Below are 17442 nucleotides of genomic sequence, written 5' to 3'. Positions count from 1 at the left end.
AGCCTTTCCTGTAGGCCAATTGACTTCTAACAAAACAATAAGTGCTCTCAGGAGGCACAACAAAACCAGTGATGAAACTGTGGTGAAGATTATCTGGAAAGAAGAGAAAGACAGCAGGAAACTCATTCCCCTTTGGGCAAAGCCTTGCTAACTCTCTTTAGAGTCGCCAGTATTTTCTCCTGACAGTCCCTGGCCTCTCCAGTTTAAGCTTTCACTATTGAAATGAAACAGTAAGTGGTTAGAGCCACAAAAAGAAAGATTATTTCAGGGAAGTGTTTGGTCCCTGCCAGAGTGGACAAAAGAATGACTTTTTCAAAGAAGCCTTTGAATGACACCGAGCCATTACCTACCACCAACTGGGGAGATGAACACTCTGCTCTGCCTGTAGCCCAACATTCCTTCCAATTATTTTTTCTAACTCTCTTTAACCCTCTCCATCTTGCTGCCAACCTCCATAAATTGAAAAGAAACATTTTTTTAAAGAAAGAAAAAAAAAATCTAGGAATGTCATAAGTGCATAAAGTGAGAAACCAGTGAGAGAGAGAAAACACAGCCCACTGAGTCAGAACCATGGCTTTATTGTGGCAAAGTATACAGCCTGTCTTCTAATTGCTGAAATGTTTGCTTGCATGGCTTTTCTTATTCTTTTTTTTCTTTTTTAAATGTTTTGGCCATACCACAAGGCATGTGGGATCTTGGTTCCCCTACTCGCTCCGATGAGAACCTGCATTGCAAACAGAGTCTTAACCACTGGACCACCAAGGGAAATCCTGCTTGGTTCTTCTTAAATTTTAATTGTGCTTATTAATAGAACATATACTCATTCAATAAAAATTCAAAAGGTACAGAAGAATAAAAAGAGACATCTCCTCTGACTGCTTTTGCTGGCTAGCTAGCTCCATTCTCAGAGGCAACCGTCAATCTTTTCTTGTGAATCCTTACAGAAGTATCCTATACATAAACAGTCATAAACACACCTTTTCCCTATATAGACATTCAATCCCCCCTTTTTTGTTACACAAATGTTGAACTACTGTACACATGATTCTTTTTTATTTTATTTTATTTTAATTGGAGGCTAATTACTTTACAATATTGTGGTGGTTTTTGCCATACACAAATCAGCCATGGGTGTACCTGTGTTCCCCATCCTGAACCTCCCTCCCGCCTCCCTCCCCATCCCATCCCTCAGGGTCATCCCAGTGCACCAGCCCTGAGCACCCTGTCTCATGCATCAAACCTGGACTGGCGATCTGTTTCACATATGATAATATACATGTTTCAGTGCTATTCTCTCAAATCATCCCACCCTCGCCTTCTCCCACAGAGTCCAAAAGTCTGTTCTTTACATCTGTGTCTCTTTTGCTGTCTCACATATAGGGTCATTGTTACCATCTTTCTGTATTCCATATATATGCGTTAATATATTGTATTGGTGTTTTTCTTTCTGACTTACTTCGCTGTGTATAATAGGCTCCAGTTTCATCCACCTCATTAGAACCGATTCAAATGCATTCTTTTTAATAGCTGAGTAATATTCCACTGTGTATATGTACCACAGCTTTCTTATCCATTCATCTGCCGATGGACATCTAGGTTGCTTCCATGTCCTGGCTATTGTAAACAGTGCTGCAATGAACACTGGGGTACACGTGTCTCTTTCAATTCTGGTTTCCTCAGTGTGTTTGCCCAGAAGTGGGATTGCTGGGTCGTATGGCAGTTCTATTTCCAGTTTTTTAAGGAATCTCCACACTGTTCTCCATAGTGGCTGTACTAGTTTGCATTCCCACCAACAATGTAAGAGGGTTCCTTTTTCTCCGCATCCTCTCCAGCATTTATTGTTTGTAGACTTTTTGATAGCAGCCATTCTGACCGGCATGAGATGTTACCTCATTGTGGTTTTGAGTTGCATTTCTCTGGTAATGAGTAATGTTGAGCATTTTTTCATGTGTTTGTTAGCCATCTGTATGTCTTCTTTGGAGAAATGTCTGTTCAGTTCTTTGGCCCATTTTTTGATTGGGTTGCTTATTTTTCTAGAATTGAGCTGCAGGAGTTCCTTGTATATTTTTGAGATTCTTTGTCAGTTGCCTCATTTGCTATTATTTTCTCCCATTCTGAAGGCTGTCTTTTCACCTTGCTTATAGTTTCCTTTGTTGTGCAAAAGCTTTTAAGTTTAATTAGGTCCCATTTGTTTATTTTTGCTTTTATTTCCATTACTCTGGGAGGAGGGTCATAGAGGATCCTGCCATGACTTACGTCAGAGAGTGTTTTGCCTATGTTTTCCTCTAGGAATTTTATAGTTTCTGGTCTTACATTTAGATCTTTAATCCATTTTGAGTTTATTTTTGTGTATGGTGTTACAAAGTGTTCTAGTTTCATTCTTTTACAAGTGGTTGACCAGTTTTTGCAGCACCCCTTGTTAAAGAGATTGTCTTTTCTCCATAGTATATTCTTGCCTCCTTTGTCAAAAATAAGGTGTCCATATGTGCATGGATTTATCTCTGGGCTTTCTATTTTGTTCCACTGATCTATGTTTCTATCTTTGTGCCAGTACACACAAATTCTTTTTTCATTTAACAATACAATATATACTGTGGCAATCATACCATGTCAATACATAGAGTTTCTCATTCATTTTATTTTTTATTTTTATATACATAAGTTTAAGTTTAGTCGTTCAGTTGTGTCTGACTCTTTGCAACCCCATGGACTATAGCCTACCAGGCTCCTCCATCCATGGGATTTTCCAGGCAAGAGTGCTGGAGTGGATTGCCATATTCTTCTCCAGAGGATCTTACCGACCCAGGGATCGAATCCGAGTCTCCCACATTGTAGGCAGAGGCTTTACCGTCTGAGTCACCAAGAAGTATATATATGTCTGTTCAGTTCAGTTCAGTCACTCAGTAATGTCCGACTCTTTACAACCCCATGGACTGCAGCACGCCAGGCCTCCTTGTCCATCATCAACTCCTGGAGTTTACTCAAACTCATGTCCATTGAGTTGGTGATGCCATCCAACCATCTCATCCTCTGTAGTCCCCTTCTCCTCCTGCCTTCAATCCCTCCCAGCATCAGGGTCTTTTCCAGTGAGTCAGTTCTTTGCATCAGGTGGCCAAAGTATTGAAATTTCAGCTTTGCCATCAGTCCTTCCAATGAACACCCAAGACTGATCTCCTTCAGGATGGATTGGTTGGATCTCCTTGAAGTCCAAGGGACTCTCAAGAGTCTTCTCCAACACCACAGTTCAAAAGTATCAATTCTTCACTGCTCAGCTTTCTTTATAGTCCAACTCTCACATCCATACCTGACCACTGGAAAAACCACAGCCTTGACCAGATGGACCTTTGTTGGCAAAGTAATGTCTCTGCTTTTTAATATGCTATCTAGGTTAGTCATAAATTTCCTTTCAAGGAGTAAGCATCTTTTTATTTCATGGGTGCAGTCACCATCTGCAGTGATTTTGGAGCCCCCCCAAAATAAAGTTTGCCACTGTTTCCACTGTTTCTCCATCTATTTGCCATGAAGTGATGGGACCAGATGCCATGATCTTAGTTTTCTGAATGTTGAGCTTTAAGAGCTCAACTTTTTCACTCTCCTCTTTCACTTTCATCAAGAGGCTCTTTAGTTCCTCTTCACTCTCTGCCATAAGGGTGGTGTCATCTGCATATCTGAGGTTATTGATATTTCTCCCAGCAATCTTGATTTCAGCTTGTGCTTCATCCAGCCCAGCATTTCTCATGATGTACTCTGCATATAAGTTAAATAAGTATGGTAACAATATACAGCCTTGACGTTCTCCTTTCCCAATTTGGAACCAGTCTGTTGTTCCATGTCCAGTTCTAACTCTTGCTTCCTGACCTGCATACAGATTTCTCAAGAGGCAGGTCAGGTGGTCTGGTATTCCCATCTCTTTCAGAATTTTCCAGTTAATTGTGAGCCACACAGGCAAAGGCTTTGGCATAGTCAATAAAGCAGAAATAGATGTTTTTCTGGAACTCTCTTGTTATTTTGATGATCCAGTGGATGTTGGCAATTTGATCTCTGGTTCCTCTGCCTTTTCTAAAACCAGCTTGGACATCTGGAAGTTCACAGTTCACGTATTGCTGAAGCCTGGCTTGGAGAATTTTGAGCATTACCTTACTAGCGTGTGAGATGAGTGCAATTGTGTGGTAGTTTGAGCATTCTTTGGGATTGCCTTTCTTAAGGATTGGAATGAAAACTGACCTTTTCCATTCCTGTGGCCACTGCTGAGTTTTCCATATTTGCTGGCATATTGAGTGTAGCACTTTCACAGCATCATCTTTTAGGATTTGAAATAGCTCAACTGGAATTCCATCACCTCCACTAGCTTTGTTCGTAGTGATACTTCCTTAGGCCCACTTGACTTCACATTCCAGGATGTCTGGCTCTAGGTGAGTGATCACACCATTTTGATTATCTGGGTTGTGAAGATCTTTTTGTACAGTTATTCTGTGTATTCTTGCCACCTCTTCTTAATATCCTCTGCTTCTGTTAGGTCCATACCATTTCTGCCCTTTATTGAGCCCATCTTTGCATGAAATGTTCCCTTGGTACTTCTAATTTTCTTGAAGCGATCTCTAGTCTTTCCCACTCTATTGTTTTCCTCTATTTCTTTGCACTGATTGCTGAGGAAGGCTTTCCTATCTCTCCTTGCTATTCTTTGGAACTCTGCATTTAAATGGGTGTATCTTTCCTTTTCTCCTTTGCTTTTGGCTTCTCTTTTTTTCACAGCTATTTGTAAGGCCTCCTCAGACAGCCATTTTGCTTTTTTGCATTTCTTTTTCTTGGGGATGGTCTTGCTCCCTGTCTCCTGTACACGAACCTCCGTCCATAATTCATCAGGCACTCTGTCTATCAGATCTAGTCCCTGAAATCTATCTCTCACTTCCACTGTACTATCATTAGGGATTTGATTTAGCTCATACCTGAATGGTCTAATGGTTTTCCCTACTTTCTTCAATTTAAGTCTGAATTTGGCCATGAGGAGTTCATGATCTGAGCCACAGTCAGCTCCCAGTCTTGTTTGTGCTGACTGTATAGAGCTTCTCCATCTTTGGCTGCAAAGAATATAATCAGTCTGATTTTGGTGTTGACCATCTGGTGATATCCATGTGTAGAGTCTTCTCTTGTGTTGTTGAAAGAGGATGTTTGCAATGACCAGTGCATTCTCTTGGCAGAACTCTATTAGCCTTTGTCCTGCTTCATTCTGTACTCCAAGGCCAAATTTTCCTGTTACTCCAGGTGTTTCTTGACTTCCTACTTGTGCATTCCAGTCCCCTATAATGAAAAGGACATCTTTTTTGGGTGTTAGTTCTAGAAGGTCTTGTAGGTCTTTATAGAACCGTTCAACTTCAGCTTCTTCAGCATTACTGGTTGGGGCATAGACTTGGATTACCATGATATTGAATGGTTTGCCTTGGAAAGGAACAGAGATCATTGAGTCGTTTTTGAGATTGCATCCAAGTACTGCATTTTGGACTCTTTTGTTGACTATGATGGCTACTCCATTTCTTCTAAGGGATTCTTGCCCACAGTAGTAGATATAATGGTCATCTGAGTTAAATTCACCCACTCCAGTCCACTTTAGTTCGCTGATTCCTAAAATGTCGACGTTCACTCTTGCAATCTCCTGTTTGATCACTTCCAATTTGCCTTGATACATGGACCTAACATTCCAGGTCCCTATGCAATATTGCTCTTTACAGCATCAGACCTTGCCTCCATCACCAGTCACATCCACAGCTGGGTGTTGTTTTTGCTTTGGCTCCATCTCTTCGTTCTTTCTGAAGTGATTTCTTCACTATACATACATACATACATACATATATATATATATATATTTTTTTTTTTTTTCTGTATATAGGCTTAGTTGCCCTGTGCCATGGCATGTGGGATATTCCTGGACCAGGAATCAAATCCATGTCTCCTGCATTAGCAGGCAGATTCTTTACCACTGAACCACCAGGGAAGCCCTCTCATTCATTTTAAATCTGTATGATATTCTGTTTGGACATGCCATAAAATATTTAAGGAGTACTGTATTAAGATGGACATTTAACTTGTTTCCAACCTTGTGCTAGTTTTATTATTATCTTCTTACCTGAAATTCTCTGGGCAAATTTGATCGATTCTTCAATTGGGTCTGAGTTCACAATTTTATCGAGAATACCCAGCTTAAGTGCTTCATTTGCTGAAACATGTCTTCCTACAAGAAAACAAAATAGAACAGAACAATGTGAAATTAAAGCAAAAGCGTCACTCTCTCTAGTAGGAAGTTTACTTGTCCTAGATATAAACATCTATTACAAAATAAATAAGCACTACACCGATTGTTATAGTGGAAAATTACTGCAGAGGTAATCAGAAAACTTGCATTCAAGTTCCAACTCTACCTATATTATTTGTGTGAGCTATACTAGAACCACAATTTCTTCATTGGTAAATGACAATAATTATGCTTACCTGAGTAATTATGAGTATTAAGTGAAAATAAAACAGTTTCCTTACATTCTTTAAATCTCCGTAGAAGCACTTTATAAATTATAAATCTCTATATAATATATAAGAGGATTGAGTCTTTGTAATAATACAGGTAAAAAATAATAGAGGTAGTGAGAAAAGAGCAGTAGTAGTACTACCTATTCTTATACTAACCTATACCAAATGTTGCCACTGATTATGAAGAGTCCTCAAACATAAATATAGTTGGATTGACAGCAGGAAAGCATTATTAACTTGATATTATATAAGATACATTCAAAATGTCACAGGAAAATAGGGTGGACCTTTGCATTTTTTGGCTACCCAGCATCTCAACTCCTTCCTTAGTTTGTGAAATTGCTAATGTGTGAGCTTTGGAACTAAAAAGGAAGCTAAAAAGGGAGTAGAGATGATCAGACAATTGTTTCTTCAGACCTGGCACCAGGGTGTGGCCCATAATCCCAAACTGGACAAATGGAGTGCTTAATTGATGGTTTTTAGCTGAAGTAAACAACAAACAAACAATCTGATTTTGCAGGTGGTGACACCTACTGTCCACCATCAGGTGGTGCCAGGAGCACCTACTGTTCATAGGTGGCACTGGCAGCCTCTGGCATAATAATAGATTGGAAGCTCTAGGGACTTACAGAAGTTTGATGAGGGTTAGCATCACTCTCAAGTTCTTCAACGGGTATAAACACGTAATTAGATCTGCACAGTCTGAAGTAGGAGGTTAAGGAATATAAGCATTCCTCAACACAAGGGCAGAGGGAGAGACAGTGACACCCAGCTCGCTTGCCAGCATCATCTGGGCTTCTGAAGTGTTTGTGCGTGCTAACTTGCTTCAGTTGTATCCAATTCTTTGCGACCCCATGGACTGTAGGCTGTAGGCCAGGCTCTTCTGTCCATGGAATTCTCCAGGCAAGAATACCAGAGTGGGTTGCCATGTTCTTCTCCAGAGGATCTTCCCAACCCAGGAATTGAACTTGCATCTCTTGTGTCTCCTGCATTGGCAGGTGGGTTCTTTACCCGCAGCGCCACCTTGGGCTTCTGAAGAGCAAGCACCGAATCAGTCTTGCAGGCACAACTCCTCCATAGTCTTCGCTGCCCTTCCAGAATGTTGGTGGATGCCATCTCTGAGACAAACCCTTCATTCCTGGTTCTTATTAGTGCTTCGGGGAACTACCAATGGGTTTTCTTGATCAGATAGACAACTCAGTGATTTTTGGCAGGGGTTACACTCTGTAACAGCAACATTTGGGCAGTCTGCTGGAAATGCCTCTGAAGGCAGGCCTCCAGATCATCTCCTCTTGGGGTGAGGAGGACAGTGAGCGGTGGGTAAGTGGCTTCAAGGGTGAAGTCTCCCAGTTATAAAACCACTTAAGTGAGGTTTGAGTGAATCAGATTCCCCACATTAAGGGGCCCAAAGGGACACAGAATGGAATGTGAAAACGTGGCTACTAAAAGGATCTTTGGGGCAACTGAACAGCGGAGACAAGAGATGCCCACAGGATGGACTGAAAATTCCTTCAGCTGTAATGATTTCTTCTGACCTGGATTTCACAGAAGTTGGGAATACTGCTACTGTTTGTACGGAGTCAATGAGATTTCAGGTGCTTTTATTCTGTTTCAAGGACCTGAAGAGACAGCTCTGTATATCCAACCCAAATGCTCATGCTGAGATTTGAACTTGTTCTTTCTTATGCTGCTCTGAGTGTAGACAATAACCACTGTTCAATCTAATGAGAGCCAAACCTTGATCTACTACAAAGAGACTGGGGCAACTTGAAGTTGAGACTTCTCCAAGCCAGGTAATCTCATTTTTTTTTTTCCAGTTTCCTTTGTGGCTTCTTTTCCAACCTTCAGAAAAAAATTTCTACACAGAACCCTTGCCAGATACCATTTTAAAGTCCCCCTAAAATTATAGAGACTACTTAAAAAAACAGGTATATGATTCTAATGTTAGCATTCTTCTCACTCATTGTGACCTTTTCTGTGCAAATCAAAATCCATCATATTCTTACTGCTTTTACCTCTTCTCTCCATCATGTTAAAAATAGTGATATTTCTATAAGCAGCAGTGTTTTGAAAAAAGTGAATCCTAGACCACTTTTTTGCTTTTTGTCAAAGAAGCCAGGTTCCTTCCTGATTTCCTTCAAGATATCCTTACCTTTCAGGCTTAATACTGAAAGCAGGAACACACAATTCCTCAGTATTCCTCCAAATGCTTTAATTTCTATCAACATAAACCTTAGAATTCACAGACTCATTTCACACTGTTATGAATTCCCACCAAATTTTATGCTTCTCTGCTTCCTTTCTATTTTACCCTTTACAGAATGAACCCTCTCGTGTGCTTTGAATTTCTGTAGTATGTTGTGTTGACTGTAAGCATTCTCTTGTGAATTCTGCATTAGGGACTTAGAACAGTTCACATTCTTTTTTTTTTTTTTTTAGTTCACATTCTTAAAATTACAGTTACCCTACCATTGTAAATTAAAGCAATTTCTAATCTATTTTATTGAAGACAAAAAATTTAGTTTTCCTAACTCCCCTTTCAAGTGCTATAGAATTTATAACACCTCCTCATTCAAAGGAGAAAAAAGCCATTTTAGACTTTAGTCTAAACTATATATTAGTAACCGTATAAATTATACATTATTAATGATATACTAGTAATAATATAGACTCACATTATTTTCTAATTTGGACCATGAGTGCATAGTTCTGTATTGTAGTTTCTGTGTCAAAGCACAAGTGTTTTGATTAGTAGTTCTCAAAATTTTTAGTCTTGGGACCCCTTTGTACTCTTAAAAATTATGGAATACTCTAAAGAGGTTTTGATTATGTGGGCTATTTCTATCAATATTTACTATATTAGAAATCATAACTGAGAACTTTAAAAATGTGCCTTCATTAAATCACTTTAAAATAATCATGATAAACCTATTACATATAAACATTAATAATTTTATGCACATAATCCTACTTTAAAAATTTAGTGAGCAAAGTGTCATTGTTATATATATTTTTTTAATTTCTTTAATTTCTGGCTTAATAGAAGATAGCTGGGTTTTCATTTTTGCTTCTGCATTCAATCTGTTTTGATACGACATGGTATAATATAACCTCTGGAAAATTCCACTGTATATTTGTGAGAAAATGAGAGTGGAAAATGCAAATAACATCTTATTATTATGAAAACAGTTCTGACTTCAAGGACTGCCTCCCCTCCAGCCCCCTGTACCCCACACAACAGTCTTAGGTACACCTAGGAGTCTGTGGGTCACACTTTAACAACTCCTGATTTGGACCACATTTAAAGACCATGTAGCATCTTAGTATATGAATGTTCCATACATTTAGAATTTATTTGTGACTGGAGTGATTTTAGCTATTTGAGAGTAACCTTTTGTTGTATTTTGTTTTTATCCTTCCTTTGGAAGCTTGCAGGATTCTATTTCCTGGAAGTTTAAAATCTTTATCAAAACACAAGGCATTGATATTTCATCAGATCTTCCAGGAAAATGGTGTGCTGGCTAAAATACAATCTCTGATTCTTTTATGTATCTGAAGAGTTTCTTCTATTTTTCCCTTTGATTATTGCTTCTCCCATTTTTGCTTTGTGCTCTGGAAGCGTTTATTATTCGTAGCAGAGACCTCTATTACAGACCTTCCATGTCTGCTGCCTTCATTTACATTTTACGTATCTTTTAAAAAAATTCTTCTGAATTCTTTAAGTGGGTATCTATCCTCCGTGTTGCTGATTCAGTAGTCTGTTCTATTGCATCCTTTTTCTAATGCTTCAGAAATTATTTTGGCTAACATATTGATTTTAAACAGGTTTTTTATTTAATAAATAATATATTTTCTTTTCTAATTCAGAATATTGTGAATTTTATAACCTTTTTCTTTTCTTTAATCTGTTTCAACAGACTCACATTTATGTTTCATTTTTCTAATGTTGTAGAATATTTTCATAGATTTTAGGTTGAGTGTTAAAAGTTTTGTCTGTTAGTTTGTCTTAGTCATGAATTAATGTTTGCTCATATGTATTACTGGTGACTGGGAGCCCCGGGTACTAAAACTTGCCCTTAATATCTTATTTGAATAAAGAGAAAACCCACCTGGACCAACTAAATCTGAAAGGCTGGCAGGATAAAGATATCACTTGCAATTTCTCCCTCAGTACCCTGGGTGTGCTTCAGTGAACAAGGGAGATGGGACCTAGAAAACGACAGCAGAAGGAAGGACAGGGCACTTGTAGTTCTCCACCTCTGAATGGACGGAAAACACCAGGGATGAACTACAATGTGCCCAAGCACATCTTTTATGGTTACTGCTGAAGATTCAGTTATTTCAGATGGCATTTTAGGGAAATTGTGGAGAAGCGGCAGTTGTTGTAATTGCTCCACTTTTCCAGTATTACCTCTCATGGTTTTCAGAAGAACAGAAAATGTTAGCTAAAGGTTAATTTAATCTAAATTTATTTACATATCAATTTCCTACAGGGCAGTGCCTACAAAGCTGGTGTTTTTCCCCATTAACATCAGTAGGGAATCTTCAACTTCTAGTAACAACTTTTTTTCTTTTTAGCATCCTTTCTCAGGAAAAATGTTTTCCAGAAGCAAGATGTCAGGAATCTAAAATAGGTCAGCAAACTGTGCTCCTTCCAGAGGGTCGGAGAGAGAATCCATTTCCTTGGCTTTTCTAGTCTCTAAAGGCTGCCCACATTTATTCTTCTCTTCCTCCATCTTCAAAGCCAATTTGTACCATCTTCTTTCCTCTCTGACCTCTCTCCTTACACTTCTAAGGACCCTTGAGATAAGCTGGGCCCACTAGAAAATCCAGAATAATCTCACATCTTAAGACTCTTAATTTAATCACATTTGCAAGGTCCCTTTTGAACATATGATAATATATTCACAGGTTCTAGGGATTAGGACATGGACATCTTAGAGAGGGGCATGGTTATGCCTACCACAGTTACCATTTATAAAATATCTCCTAGGTGACAGGTACTCTACCAGAAGCATGTCATGTAATTTCATTATTCCTTAGAACAACTATGTGGTTGTTTTACTGATGAGAAAATGAAGACCAAGATGAGTTTGGATGATCTTGCTTCTAAATTCCAGGCCAGTCTATCCAACTGTCTACTTGACAACTCCACTTGGATGTCAAACTTAACATGTCCAAAACTAAGCACTTGCAATTCTTCCCTACAACCTGTTCTACCAGCAGAAATCCCAATCTTGGTAGTGGCACCATCCTTCCAGCTGCTCAGGTCATTTGAATCATTCTTCTCTCTCCTCTCTCTCAGCTCTACATTTGATAGGTCACAAAATCCCGGTTGGCTCAAAATATACTCAGAATTTGACTGTGTCACACCATTTACATTGTTACCACTTAGGTCTACATTTCCATCATGGCTTCCTTGGATTATTAAAGCAGCCTTCTAATCAGTCTTCCTATTTCTGCCCTAACCTCCCATCAGTATATTTTCAATAGCCAGAGTGATCTTGTAAAACACATAAGTGACAGCATGTTACTCTTCTGCTTAAAACACTCCAATGCTTTTCTACCTCATTTGGCAGAAAAGTCAAAGTTCTCGCTATGATCTTCAAGGCCTTATAGGATGTGACTTCACCCGAACTACTCTTTCCCTTATCACCTCACTCTAGCGTCATTGACCTTCTTCCTATTCTTTGAAATTTCCAAGTGAGCCCTACCTCAGGGCTTGGTATTTGCTATTTTCTCCATGTGAAATATCTTCCACTAGATATTGGCAAAACAAGCTTCCTCCATCCCTCAGGTCTTCACTCACATTCATTTCGTAGGAAAGCCTTTCCTAGCTATCCTACCTATAAAATTTTACCCACCCCCCAGCCTATCATTTCACATTGCCCTTTTCTGCTTTATGTTTTCTCCTCAGCACTTGTCTCCATCGAATCAACCTGATATATTACTTAACTAATAGGTAGCCATGGCATTTAGCACGAGTAGACAGCATGGTAGCTGGTCACCAAACCTGCCATGTGTTTGACCTCTGGGTATTTAAGCTCCCCTCACAAGCTGAATAGGAAAGACTTTTATAATCAATAGGATAATTCAGAAAAGATGGCATGGGACTCCAAAGCTAGGTCATAAAAGACACTGCAGTCTTTGCCATGCTCCCTCTTGGACCAGTCACGCTAGAGGAAGCCAGCTTCCATGTTGTGAGGAGATACAGGAAACTCTAGGGAGAGGCCCACGTGGAGAGAAAATGAAGCTTCTGCCATTGTCAACAGGAACCAGCCATTCATGTGACGGAGCCGTCTCAGAAGTAGATGCTCCAGCCCCATTCAACTTTTCAGATGACTGTGGACCCAATCAGTGTCTTGGCTACAACCTCAAGAGAACCCTTGAGCTAGAACTCAACTAAGCTGTTCCAAAATTACTAACCCACAGAAACAAGGGAAGAAAAAACACTGCCAATCAAACCATGACTCCAATGAATATGAGTCATCTTGGGTTCAAAGATGTGAATACCACTGTGCATTTTTGAACAGATGAAATATAATAATGATAATTATTCTTATTGTTGCTGTTTTCTATATATAATCTCTATAAGGGCAGGAGTTTTGGTAGGTCTGATTTGCTGCTATAGGTCCACTGCCTGCAACAAGGCCCAGCACGTGAGAAAAAAATTAAACAGCTATTGCATAAGTAAATAAAAATTAATTTGTACAAAGCATACTGTTCATATGTACCACAGCTGGGATTCAAGCTCAAGTCTTTTTTTTTTTTTCCATTTATTTTTATTAGTTGGAGGCTAATTACTTTACAATATTGTAGTGGTTTTTGCTGTACATTGACATGAATCAGCCATGGATTTGCATGTGTTCCCCATCCTGAATCCCCCTCCCACCTCCTTCCCCATCCCATCCCTCTGGGTCATCCCAGTGCACCAGACCCAAGCACTTGTCTCATGCATCCAACCTGGGCTGGTAATCTGTTTCACCCTTGATAATACACATGTTTCGATGCTGATCTCTCGAAACATCCCACCCTCGTCTTCTCCCACAGAGTCCAAAAGTCTGTTCTGTACATCTGTGTCTCTTTTTCTGTTTTGCATATAGGGTTATCGTTACCATCTTTCTAAATTCCATATATATGTGTTAGTATACTGTATTGGTCTTTATCTTTCTGGCTTACTTCACTCTGTATAATGGGCTCCAGTTTCATCCATCTCATTAGGACTGGTTCAAATGAATTCTTTTTAATGGCTGAGTAATATTCCATGGTATATATGTACCACAGCTTCCTTATCCATTCATCTGCTGATGGGCATCTAGGTTGCTTCCATGTCCTGGCTATTATAAATAGTGCTGCGATGAACATTGGGGTGCACGTGTCTCTTTCAGATCTGGTTTCCTCAGTGTGTATGCCCAGCAGTGGGATTGCTGGGTCGTATGGCAGTTCTATTTCTAGTTTTTTAAGGAACCTCCACACTGTTCTCCATAGTGGCTGTACTAGTTTGCATTCCCACCAACAGTGTAAGAGGGTTCCCTTTTCTCCACACCCTCTCCAGCATTTATTGTCAATCTCAGGTCTTTAATTCTAAAGCTTGTGCTCTTTTTATTGCCTATTCCTTGGGATACAGTCTGTTACCAAGATGTTCATCTTATTTTTACTAAATCCTCCTGTTTTACTAGAAAGTCAGATATAGGAATAATAATATATAGCTAACATGTATTACCATGTCTCCGACTGTTCTAAGCACACTGTATTCATTAATGCATCTGATCTTCATCATACCACCATATGGTAGGTACTGCTGTTATAAACATTTATGAGGAAACTATGGCACAGAGAGGTAAAGTGATTGACCCAAAGTCTCATATTATTTCTGTTTGGAGTAAACAGTGATGCATGTGCTATCTTCCAACCTTACTTCAACTGGAAATATCTTTTATGTCTTTTAATATTTGGTAAATGCAGGGTTTCTAAGGGCTTCTTTGGTGGCTCAGCTGGTAAAGAATCTGCTTGCAATGCAGAAGACCCTGGTTTGATGCCTGGGTTGGGAAGATCCATTAGAGAAGGGGTAGGCTACCCACCCCAGGATTCTTGGACTTCCCTGGTGGCTCAGCTGGTAAAGAATCCACCTGCAATGTGGGAGACATATTTTCTAGTGTTGCATTGTTCACATTCCCTATTGAAAGATTACAACTTCTATTTGAAGCTAATATCTTCACACCTGGGAAATGAAAAATTCAGTCATTTTCTAACTAAAACTTGAAATCTTTCCTTGGAAATTCTAATTTTAGTTCTTGTTTTATATTATGATTTCTAAGTAAGATCTGAATATAATGCACCCTATGCAAAAGCAGTGTCTATGAGTAGACTCTTAAACGTGATTAGGGCTTTGTATATACTTTCATCTAGAAGGCACACATATTTGATCTTCATGGTAACTTTTGAGAAGCTCTCAGGAAAGATATTCTTTCCATTTTAGAGATGAGAAAATGGACATCAAAGAGGTTAAAGTATCCTCATAACATTAAATCGGTAGGAGACTATCAAGCCAGAATGTTTCTAAATCCTTGTCCATTTCCTCACATTGATCCAGGCTGCCATTGGCAGAGTTAGTACTCACCTGAGATAATCAAGTCAAGTGCAGCAGGCACTCCAATAAGTCTGGGGAGAAGTTGGGTTCCTCTTGCACCAGGAAGGACTCCTAGTGTGACTTCTGGGAAGCCAACTTGAGCCTATCAAAGATTGAAGGTATAAAGGTCGTTAGAATGAGATGATACATTCAGAGTCAAGGCAAGCATTCCCTTGGGTTTCTCACACCCTCAAAAACAAACATTGTTGCACAGAATTCAGTGAAAGTTTCTACAGAGGAAATCAGTGTATACCCTCTCCTTTAATAATAGCAAAAACAGAACTGTGCCATTGCTAAGTCTTCATGTTGAAATACATCCCAGCTCCTTACACACTTTCTTCTCTGATTCTATTATGACCTGTCTCAGCCAACCCAAATAATAATCTCCAGAAACAGCTCTATGGAGCCCTGAAGGAGCCAAGCAGCCAAGAAATTTTTTAAAAAATCCAAAAATTGGGAAAGAATATTTTCTAATCATATGTCTGGACTATATAAAGAACTTTTAAAACTCAACAATAAAAACACAAATGATCCAATTAAGATGGGCAAAGCATCTGAACAGACATTTCTCCAAAAAGATACAAATGGCTAATAAACACATGAAAAGATGTGCAATATCATTAGCTGTCAGGGAAATACAAATCAAAACTACCAGATACCACTTCATAACCATTAGGATGGCTGTAATTAAAAAAAAAAAAAAAGACAGACAATAACAAGTTTTAGAGAGGATGTGGAGAATACAAAACTCTCATACATTGCTGGTGGGAATGTAAAATGCCACATTCACTTTGGAAAACAATTTGGCAGTTTCTCAAAGATTAACCATAGAGTTTCCATATGACCCAGCTATATAAGATCATGGTATCTGATCCCATCACTTCAAGGCTAATAGATAGGGAAAAAAGTAGAAACAGTGGTAGATTTTATTCTCTTTGGGCTCCAAAATAACTGCAGATGGTGACTTCAGCCATGAAATTAAAAGACACTTGTTCCTTGAAAGAAAAGCTATGACAAACGTAGATTGTGTATTAAAAAGCAGAGACATCACTTTGCCTACAAAGGTTCATCTAGTCAAAGATGTAGTTTTTCCAGTAGTCACATACAGATGTGAGAGTTGGACCATAAAGAAGGATGAGCTCTGAAGAACTGATGCTTTCAAACTGTGGTGCTGGAGAAGACTCTTGAGAGTCTCTTGGGCAGCAAGGAGATCAAACCAGTCAATCCTAAAGGAAATCAACCCTAAATATTCATTAGAACTGATGCTGAAGTTGGGGCTTCAATACTTTGGCCAACTGATGTGAAGAGCCAACTTATTAGAAAAGACCCTGATACTGGGAAAGATTGAGGGCAGGAGGAGAAGTGGGTGACAGAGGATGAGAAGGCTGGATGACATCACCAATTCAATGGACATGAGTTTGAGCAAACTCTGGGAGATAGTGAAGGACAGAGAAGCCTGGCATGCTGCAGTCCATAGGGTCACAGAGAGTCAGGTACAACTTAGCAACTGAACAACAACAACCCACCTATTCCACTCCTATATACATAACCAAAAGAAATGAAAACACGCCCACAAAAAAAATTTGTGCAAAAATTTTCATAGCATCATTATTTACAAATCCAAGAAAGGAGAAACAATCCAAATGTCCATCAAGTAATGAATGGATAAAGAAAATATGGTATATCCATAAAAAGAAATATTCAGTCATGGGAAGGAATGAAATACTAATGACATGCTACAATGAAAAAAATAATGCTGAGTGGAAAAAAACAGACACAATATATTATACGGTTCCATTTTCATGAAATGTCTATGTCAGGGAACGTTTAACAGGAGGATTCCTACATGCTGTTTCTCATAAATCCTCTGTTCCTTATCAGTCCCTGGCAACAGGAACGAGTGGAACAGCAAGCCACTCCCAGGACTGAGGTTATATTAAGTGATAATAATATATTGATGCTTATGGGCATGCAATGTATAATGATATAATTTGTGACAATAACAATATAAAGCAAGTGTATAACAGAACTGTAAGGGAGCAAATTTTTTGCATACTATTGAACCTAAGTTGGTATGAATCTGAACTAGTTTATTGCAAATTAAGATGTTAATTATAATCCCCAGGGCAACCACCACTAAGCAAATAACTAGAAAATATACAGTAAAAGAAAAGATAAGAGAATTAAAAGGGTACCAAAACTTGTCCATTTAATACAAAGAAAAGTATTAATGGAGGAATTGAAGAATTAAAAGAAATATAAGATGTAGAAAACAAATAGGAAAATGGCCAAAG

The 17442-nt window shown here is 38.9% G+C and overlaps 1 protein-coding gene across 1 annotated transcript in view; it reads right to left on the bottom strand.

Moving 5' to 3' along the window:
- The window catches only part of EHHADH (enoyl-CoA hydratase and 3-hydroxyacyl CoA dehydrogenase), a 55117-nt gene that overhangs the window by 19820 nt on the left and 17855 nt on the right, over nucleotides 1–17442 (bottom strand). The window contains exons 4-5 of the mRNA XM_043473509.1: nucleotides 15140–15251; nucleotides 6122–6226 (exon numbers count right to left, since the gene is read on the bottom strand). Coding sequence (XP_043329444.1) covers nucleotides 6122–6226; nucleotides 15140–15251 — 217 coding nt within the window. The remainder of the gene's footprint in view (nucleotides 1–6121; nucleotides 6227–15139; nucleotides 15252–17442) is intronic.

Source organism: Cervus canadensis, chromosome 7, assembly GCF_019320065.1.
Source record: "Cervus canadensis isolate Bull #8, Minnesota chromosome 7, ASM1932006v1, whole genome shotgun sequence".
Taxonomy (NCBI): Eukaryota; Metazoa; Chordata; class Mammalia; order Artiodactyla; family Cervidae; genus Cervus; species Cervus canadensis.
Note: the sequence above shows the minus strand (reverse complement) of the source record. Positions and strands in the feature narration are given on the sequence as shown.